We start from the raw sequence: 9921 nt of genomic DNA on the forward strand, positions 1-9921 counted from the left end.
ATCATATTCAGATGCATAAATTCAAATCTAATAAAGTCCAATTATTTCAGAAATCATACAAACTGAATATATTCCAACAAGATATATTACACAATAATTTAACAGTACATAATCTGTTCAATAGGATTTAAGTTAAAAACTCGTCGAGTATACTTCTAGGAAAGAGAGGTGCGTCACAATGGACAACTTAAGTACCAAATCTTTCCTTAGCCAAAGCGTTCCTCAACTAGTTTTTAACAAATTTCTTATTTACAGATTTAAAACAATAGCATATAATATTAACACCGAAAGTTAATATAGATATCAAAAAATAGAAATTAAGCAATATTGAGATCCCTGAGAAGATACGAAATTAATATCTATAAATCTGTAACTCCGATTTCAAATCTGAATGGTCACAATAATTCACTATTTGTTATAAATTACATATTAAAATTTCAGGTTGATCCAACGGTTAACTAGATAGATATTGAGGTTTTACCGAGGTAACTCAGGTGCAGAATTTTAAGTGGTTTTTGGTTATACTCAAAATGCGGAACTAATTTCCCTAATCACAGACATTTAATTTCAAATCTGAACGGTCAAAATGACTTAATATGTCTTATGAATTACATACTAAATTTTGGGCTCAATCTAACGGTAAATGAAATATATATAAAATTTTTACCATGATAACTTAAGAACAGAAATATAGTGTTCATCAGATTTTTCAAAACTTAAAACTTATTTTCTCCAACCATAGACTTTCAATTAAAAATCCGATCGGTCAAAGTGTATTAATATATCTTAGGAATCATATATAAAATTTTCAAGTTGATCTAATGGTCAAATGAGTCATAATATATATTTTACCGAGGTGACTAAGTAACAGATTTACAGGGGTAATTAATTTACTCAAACATGCAGGATTTATTTCTCTAAGTACAGACTTCTAATTACAAATCCAAACGGTCAAAGTGAAGAAATAGGTCTTAGGATTCATATATTAAAATTTTAGTTAAATCCAACGGTCAAAATAATTAAAAGAAAAGTTTTACCATACTAACTCGAAAATAAGAAAATTATAATCATGAAAACTAAATTTATATAAGTGAATAGATAACTACCATTACCAAAATTTTAACATACTCATAACTCATATTCATTATCATAACATGGATAAAAATCATATACAAGAAGGATTAGCTCCCCTTACCTCTATTCCAGACTTAATCTCCTACTCCGAATTTGTTTCCCTGAAATTCTTCAGAACCTCTACTCTTCTTGCAACTAAAAATTTCTCCCTAACTCTTTCTTCTCTATTTCTCAAGCTCTCACTTGATTCCTCTTTTTTTTTGGTGCCAAATACCCTTCCCTCCTATGGCTATTTATAGGTAAAAAAAATTTACTATTCATTAATATTTTAATATTATTTATTATTTTAATATTATTTAAAAAATAATATTTTAATCATTTACTCACCAAATCTGATCTTAGTTTCTACCTACTAATTTCTTCCATGATAAGGAATCTTAATGCTGAAAATTTATTTTTATTATTTTTTTTTTTTTACTATTTACTATTTACTATTCACTTTTTACTATTCACTATTCAATTTTTACTATTCGATTTTCTTAAAAAAAATACTAAATAAGTTATAAAAAATTTTAACTTCTCCTTATAAAATTACTATAATTTTATATCCAAAATTTACATTTTTCTATCCACTAAAATTATTATTACTAATAAAATGCTAAAATTTACTACTATATATATATATATATTTTTATTTTTATGGGTCTTACATATATGATGTTTGGAAGAACCCTATAATTTGTAACATCCCAAAATTTTCTTACACTTAACAAACAAAAATTAATAATAAGATCTTTACATTTATAAAAAAATGTTTGAAATCAAACTTTCTATACTATATGCCTTAGCTTCACTATTTCCTAGCATCTACTCACCTCCTCCTGCTACTCCTCACCACATAATCTCTTTCTCTATGTGAGATGGAATAATTATTGGAACGTTAGGATAACCCTTAAGACTGAACTTCTTACATCAACACCTACACTATAGGAAATCACTATGGAATTCTCTGCGAGAGTCATGGAATTACGTTCATCAACCATCCATATGATAAAAACCAAATCCTCATAACCATCATATTCATCAACCATGGACATACCCATAAACATGTTCACAAATCATAAATATCCATTTATCAATCAATTAAGTATAACAATTTTATAAACCAACTTAACGAAATAAAGCATCCAAAGAACGGAAAACATATAAGAACTTAGAAACAAAGCGTCCAACAAATTTTAAATTTTATGTTTTTATAAAGGATAATCGATTATCACACTTGATAATCGATTATTTCAAAGGAAATTCATACAAAGACGACTTTTTGATTGAAATAATCGATTATCATACTTGATAATGGATATTCTTGAGAGTTTTAAAGAAAAGATAGCATTCTGACTGAAATAATCAATTATCACACTTGACAATCGATTATCCCTATCAATTTTGACATTTAACATGATTTTTCTGGTTTAATTGCACCTTGTACACCTATCCAAATAGAGTACAATATTGCTCATTTGGTTAGAAATAAGATTCACTCGACCAACTCAACAACTCAAAAGTACCTAAGAACAATTCTACATCTTCTAAACTAGAAATTTGCAAACTAAGGGTATAAACAAGTCACAATTGACTCAAAAACAGACTCCAAACCTTTGTTTTCATCATCGACCTTCTACTTTAGATTTTCACTAATTAAAACCTCTAAAAAAATAACCAAAACAACACAAAACTCAACCTATTAATTGTTGACTAATTCCACTTCAGATTTTGCTTAACTAACCATTAACTCAACTTCTCATATATCAAAATCCCTTTTTTAGACCAAAAACCAACCTATAACTTAGTCTACTATTTACTTCCCAATAATACATTAATTTATACCATTTACAGTCTAAAACAACAACATGAAACATTCAATCTGGTACAAATTCTCAAACATTACCAAAATTATTCATCAGCATATAAATATCTCACAACAATCATCTTAATCATAACATATTCAACCAAACATAATTCCTCACAATATAGCAAACATAAACTTATGCATCATAACATGAAATTAAGGAGAATATTAGCTTCCCTTACTTGTTTGAAGACCAACAACTCTATAGAACCCTTAAACAACTCCCACGGATTGAAGGACACTAATTGTGCTTATAAATAACAGAATCATGATCAGGGTATGTCGTTAGGACCACTGATCGATAAGAAACTAACAAGAGAGTTTGAATGACACAAGCGAGAGATACTCTTTGCACGTGTCTTAAACTGAAAACTAAAAAAAAAGAATAGAAACTGACTTACTATATACGAAAAACTAATCGGTAAAAAATGGAGAACTCAATGTTGTGATGTCTTAGGCACCTCCTGATCGTCAAAAAGATATTTCAAGAGTTATAAATCTTAGAAAGAAGACACAAAAAATTTAGAGAATAAATTTTAAAGAGATGACAAATATTTTAAATAATAAGATGTGTTTATAAAATTCTATTTAGATTATTAAATTATTTTAATATTAAAATACTCGATCTTATTATTTAAATTAAAACCATGTATCATTTTTAATACTCTATTTTTCTAAGTTATTACAATATTCAAGTCCCTTTTAAGTTAAAAATTTGTGGAAAAAAAAATCGAAAATGACTTGTATATGTTATACTAATATTAAAATTACCATGTCTCCGTTACCACAATTTAGTTATATGTAAATATAAATAAAAAATTCAAATAATTTTTTAATAGCACCATAATTCCGTAATTTTTATTGTGTTTAATTAAATTTTTAAATATTTTTTAAAGTATTTTTAATTTAATTTCGATTAAAAGTTTTCATTCTATTAAGTTTCGAATATATATATTTTATTTTCATTTATATATTTTTTTCGATCGATTTTGTTATCAACAAGATTATGTAGTTGTTATTTTTGTTTTCCTATCCCTAGTTTGTCAATTTACTTGCATTCTCCGTCCAATCCTTTCTAACGTGTCAATGAACTTGCTTTTAAAAAGAAAATAAATAGATTAATTGATAGATTAGAAAAAATTGAAGAGAGTGTATACTTATATGAAATAAATTTATTTAAAATTAAATATATATTTTATCTCAACTTCAAAATATGTATCAATTTTGTCTCTAAATTTTATAAATTAATGAAAAATATGATCGACAATAAACTGATTCTAACGGTCGTCCTAATAATGATGAGCTTGACGGAAAAAAATTATAACGAGAAGAGAAACTCTAATGTTATTAAAGCTTGTTTATTATCGATGACATTTTACGTTATTTTATAATGTAAAAACGAAAATTATAAATATTTAAAAATAGGGACGAAATATAATTTTCATAATATTTAACCCAAATATTTATTTATAAAACTCATAAAAATAACTTAGTTTAATATAATAGTTTCTTTTAATAAAAATTTAATTAAAAATATCTTAATATATAAATTATTTAAAATTTAACTAAGCAATTTTTATTCGAAGAAGTAACCCTATCCTATAGTGGATAATTTCAACATGCCACCCTTCAGTTCCAATTTTCTCAAAACGAGATAATTTTTGAAAAACTATTTCAAAAAATGTAATAAACTCAGCAGCTCAGGATAGGTTTTTTCATGCGATGCATCATTGTTTTTCTTCATTATTTTTGCAATGTCTTACAATTATTCATATGACAAATCGGTAAAAATGCAGTACATAATATTTTCTTTTTTTTTAAAGCTTTGGTATCTTGGTAGCAAGTTTCATCAATTGGATGGATACAACTCATAGGTGTTATGCCATCTTATATCTATTCAATTACTGTAACTTATCACATACTACCCCACAAAAATTATAAGAAAATTAAATGGTATATATTTTTTTAATATACTTTATGGTCAAAAATTATGATTTGTTACTCTCCATAACTTATTAAATGATCATATCTCCCAATTATATAATTTTAGTAAACTTTAGCCAACAAAAAAGCTTGCTACAAAATTTACATATTTTTAATTGAAAAAAGCTTACATATCAAAATTTTCAATCAAATTTTAAATATTCCCACGTGGAATAAATAATTTTACTAAATATATATCATATTATCCAGGAGAAACTCTAAATCCAATTGGAAAAACTTACCAACTATATCTACAATATCATGTCTAAGTTTTGTCTTTTCTTTTAAATGTTAGCTATCCACAAATCATGAATTGAGAATAGTTATAAAACACGTGATAAAAAAAATCAATAATTGTAACATGACAAAAATACACTATCTTTTGATATCTGAATTTAAGAAATAATATTTTTAACATTTTTAGAATAAGTTTCAACAAGATTCTCACAATTTGAAAATAATTGTTCGTGATTTTCTTCAAGGTAACACGTGATTCCATATACAAGTTCTATCATGACAAGTTTTATTTATGCATTCTATCATATTTATTTCCATCGTTATCTTATTCGTTCGTTCTCATTTTTATTTTAAAATCAAACGATAGACAAATTTGGACAAAATGAACAGAGAAAAATAAACTTTCCATTATGATCACGTGACATAAAAACTATACTATTACATTATATATATTAAATTCACATAAGCAAAACCATTATAGCCACCCTTTAAAATTATTGTGTTTCTAAATCTTTACATATTCATAATTATAAATTAGGTCCTAGAATTTAAGCCACAGAGGTGAGGTCGGAGGAGAACGAAACGAAGAACAAGAAAAATTTGTGTGAGCACTGCTCACACTGTTTGCTGGGTTCCGAACCATGAATGGCACCATGTCTTCAAGCAAGCCTTGTGAGCCCAAGTTTTCCTGGGCCATGTCTTGTGGAGAGTCCAATGAAGTGGATGGCAGCACACCCGAAGTGGCACTTGATTGGGCCTCATGAACATAATCTTCTATATGGGCTTGGGCTTGGTCCTGTGAAGAAGTGGGCTTGGACTTCTTGATGGGTTGATGGGATTGAGATTGGTCGGGTTGGCCCATGAGAAAATATGGATAAGCAAAGTGCAAGTGGAGCCCTTCATAGGTTATGATAAGAGTGTCTGGGTCTTCAATGGATCTCTCAACCTGCTTCTTGGCACTGCACCTTGGGTTTGTGCACCTATAGTAACTCCTGCTGATTCCATGGCATTAAAATTAGTAATGCATAATTAAGGTTTGTACTAATTAATGTGTGATGGGTTTTTAATTAAACTTTGTACTAATTAATTCAACAAACACAACAATAATAAAATATGAGTTTAATCCAGAAAAAACTTAACATCATAACGTTACTTTGCCTGAGGTGCCGTGAAAAGTGGCATGATATGTTGAACAATATATATATATATATATAGAACATCTGCTATGCATGTTTGTTGCCTCTATTAAAGTAGCTTTTAATCTTAAACTTGTATTTGTCGGGCAATATATGGATCAATGAATAGGCCTCTCACAAATCATAACACAACAACATGGGTAGCTTTTGATGAAAAAAATGAATGTTTTAGGTACCTTGGCTAGGCCTAGAGGTAATTAAATTGGTGATGAAACTGTCAACCCAATTTGCCATATCTTTTGTTGTGACAAGACAGCAATACCGTAGGAAACATACTGACGTAGTGACGTGTAAATATTCCTCACCCTCTTACCTTTTCTATATCATCTCTATTAGATATCATAGAGTTCTCAGATGCATGCAGATGTTGGATACAACGACAAAGACAAAGAACCCCATCTGATTGTGAAAATCGCACTAATTGGTAACCAGTACTTTTTCTTAAAATGTGGTTGCCACTAATTACTATGAAGTTTTTAGTGGCTTTCAGATTGATTAGTGTGTTTTAAGTCCAGTTGTAACCATCTGCAATGGTATACTAAACTGTTTTGAGAGAATAAAAGACAGTATAATATGGTCTGAGTTGATGCGTTTAATGACATTGAAGCAAGAAATTCACTCTGCATTTTCTGGGTGAAGAAAAGAGTGTTTTTCTATTAGTATTTAGGAAAATGAGCTTGTATGAGAAGGACCATATTCAAGTTCTTGATTCAATAATTATTTATAGAAAAAAATTGAATTCAGATGCGAGAGTATGGGTAAAAGTTAAGTAAATTTTAATTCATGATATATTTATAGAAAAGTTTATGTAAACGTGCACTGAGTGTAAAACTATGTGATGTCCCTTTTGTTTTTGAGTGAAAGACTTTTGAAGTAATGGCAAAGTACTGTACATGCATAAGAGGACAGAGTCATGGAAAGCTCTGCAGCTGTTTTAATTCCCAGCAAATATGTAAAGAAGTTGAAATAGAAAAGGTGAATTATTATATCTTCATATATATGAATTGTATAGAAGAAAGAATTTACCTAGGATTTGGGCTATTCTTAATGGATTTCTGTCCATACTTCCTCCACTTATATCCATCATCTCCCATCCCATTGCCAAAGCATTTGATTTTGAGGGTATACTTATTCTCAATCTTGCTCAAACCCCTCTCCAATATGGAAACTCTGAAAAACAAAACAAGAAAATTGAGTTTGAATTGAGGAAACAGAAAGCTAAAGAAAGAAAATAATGCAGAGAAGTTTGAAAAAATATATATACCTGGGTGATGAGAGTGGTGGGAAGTGGTCTCTTTGGTTGGTGACTGACAAAGCATTTTCAATATCTGAGATAGTAGGACCTGAGTAAATGTTGGAGAGGAAGCTATTAAAGGCATGGTGAGTTGAAGAGGGTTTTGTTATGGGGTTTTGAATTGGCTCCTGAGGCACCATAAGAAGGGGAGACCCATCATCCAAAAGCTCTCTCACAAGCTCATCTTCCTCTGACCCCTCTGACCATGTTGCCATTACTTCCTCCATCACTGTCTTTGACATGGCTGATTCAACCATATTTATTAGACCAGGGCAACAAGATCCTTCTTGAAAGAGGAAGCTCGAGAAGATAATAAGGTAATGAGAAAGGAAAGAGTGGAGCAGATGAGAAGGTGGTTGTGACGTATACTTGCTTCTCCCTTCCTTGGCTTTAATAAGTAACCCAACCTGTGGCTATGTTTTTGTATGCATTCTACTTTGACTTCCTTCTTCATTTCTATTCCAAACACTATAGTAACATCTTTCGTTAACTGCAAAATCTGTCATTAATCACCACCACCTCTTAATTTCATGGGGCCTTTCTACTGTGCACATGATGTAGCATGTAGCATGGTAATTTATGTTTGCATGTAAAACTGGTTTAATTTATCATTACAGATATCATCTGATCTGCATATAAATTGAAACATATGATATTACACACATTATACTAAACACAATTAAAACCGGAAGTTCTTTATACTAGGAACAACTTAGCAAATAAATTTAGTATACACTTTTTATTTAACATAAATAACTTACGACTTTTGAACATGATATTAAACCATTTAAAATGAAACTAAACATAGTAAAAATCTCTAGCACTGACTTACATAGTCACATATTTTTGCTTTTGGCTGCCAGTAAAGTGATACGAGTTCAAAGTTCTCTGTAAATTATAGTTTTCACTTTTTGATTTTTTCAGAAACTTGGTCAATTTGATGTATGGTTATGCTTGTGGATTAGTTTTTTTGGAATTGAAAGGTTGGAGTCCATAGAAGCATGATATGCTGCAGAAACATTACAAATGTGAGGGGGTTTGACATTTTTTAAATTTATTGTAGTACTGATATGTGTGGGCTATGGTTTTGTTTAAATATTTATTTTGTCTTGTTACCTGATGGGATAGATGCATATCACACTAGACAGAAGCTACTTGACGACCCCATTTCAACCAAAGCAAGAGTCAACCTTAAAGAAATATTTATCATGTATTGAAAAATAACTTTTAGGATATTATTTGACTCATGAGACTCGTTTCAATTCTTTTTAGCAGAAATGTTTATCAGGGTAGGTGCTACCTTGCTCAATTATTTATTTGCTACTATAGATGAAACGGTAGGTTACTTACTAAAGTACGATTCTCCTTGAAAAAAAGTAACATTAGGAATGATAATGGAGGTTAGCCAAATAACTAAATCAGAGTTTTAATTTCGATTATGATTCATTGAAATATGACATTCATAGCACAGAACATACTCCAATTTACCTACAACACATGTGTACATAGGTAGATAGATTCTTCATTGGATCCCATTTGTTTAATTAGTTCTAGCAAGTAGAAGAATTAAAAGACTGTAGATAGCAAAACCTTAAGTAAATAGGGATGAATGATTATAACATTTAGAAATTCGTCAAACATTTGAAATGAAAGATGACAAACACTAAGAGAGAAAATAATTGCTATAATGATTAATATTTTCTGTCCCAAGTAAATTTTAATAAAATCACAATCTCAGACAGAAAAAAAAGCATCCTAGGAAGGTTTTTTGGCTACAGCACAAGTCCCGGAATTTATGGCTTATAGATTTTACCAGCATTGTTTCATCTGACAGCAAAAAAAGTTTGACCTAAACTTTATGAAAATAAGTAGTGACATCAACTTACAGAAGAATAAAACTTCCACATCTATAAAATGTGTTTATATGTATACCATTAAAGAATATATATCTTTGTTATATTATCACTTTAGAGAGTTTATCTTAAAGAAAAGTTTGTGTATAAATATAATATACCCAAGTTGGATGCACTAAACTAATTTTAATTGATGATTAACCACTGCAATAAGTTAATTTAATAACTACCATAAAAGTAAGAGAGAAGATTAAGTGGATGTTTAGATTAACATATTATGTCAGACTACACAAAAGTTGACAGATACTTAAAACATCCTTAGTCTAAACCTGGACAAGAGTAAAACATGTCAAATAAAACGGAGTTCCGTTGTTG

General features: G+C 29.3%; 1 protein-coding gene across 1 annotated transcript; it reads right to left on the bottom strand.

Moving 5' to 3' along the window:
• Positions 1-5588: 5588 nt before the first annotated feature.
• On the bottom strand, positions 5589-8087 carry WRKY49 (WRKY DNA-binding protein 49). Its single transcript, XM_047318456.2, has 3 exons — positions 7664-8087; positions 7426-7569; positions 5589-6195 (listed from the first exon to the last, which is right to left on the bottom strand). The coding sequence occupies exons 1-3, from the start codon at positions 7948-7950 to the stop codon at positions 5745-5747; spliced, it is 882 nt and encodes a 293-aa protein (XP_047174412.1). The 5' UTR covers positions 7951-8087; the 3' UTR covers positions 5589-5744.
• Positions 8088-9921: the final 1834 nt, after the last annotated feature.

This window comes from Vigna umbellata, chromosome 5, assembly GCF_029865625.1.
Source record: "Vigna umbellata cultivar VRB3 chromosome 5, Vumbellata_1.0, whole genome shotgun sequence".
NCBI lineage: Eukaryota > Viridiplantae > Streptophyta > Magnoliopsida > Fabales > Fabaceae > Vigna > Vigna umbellata.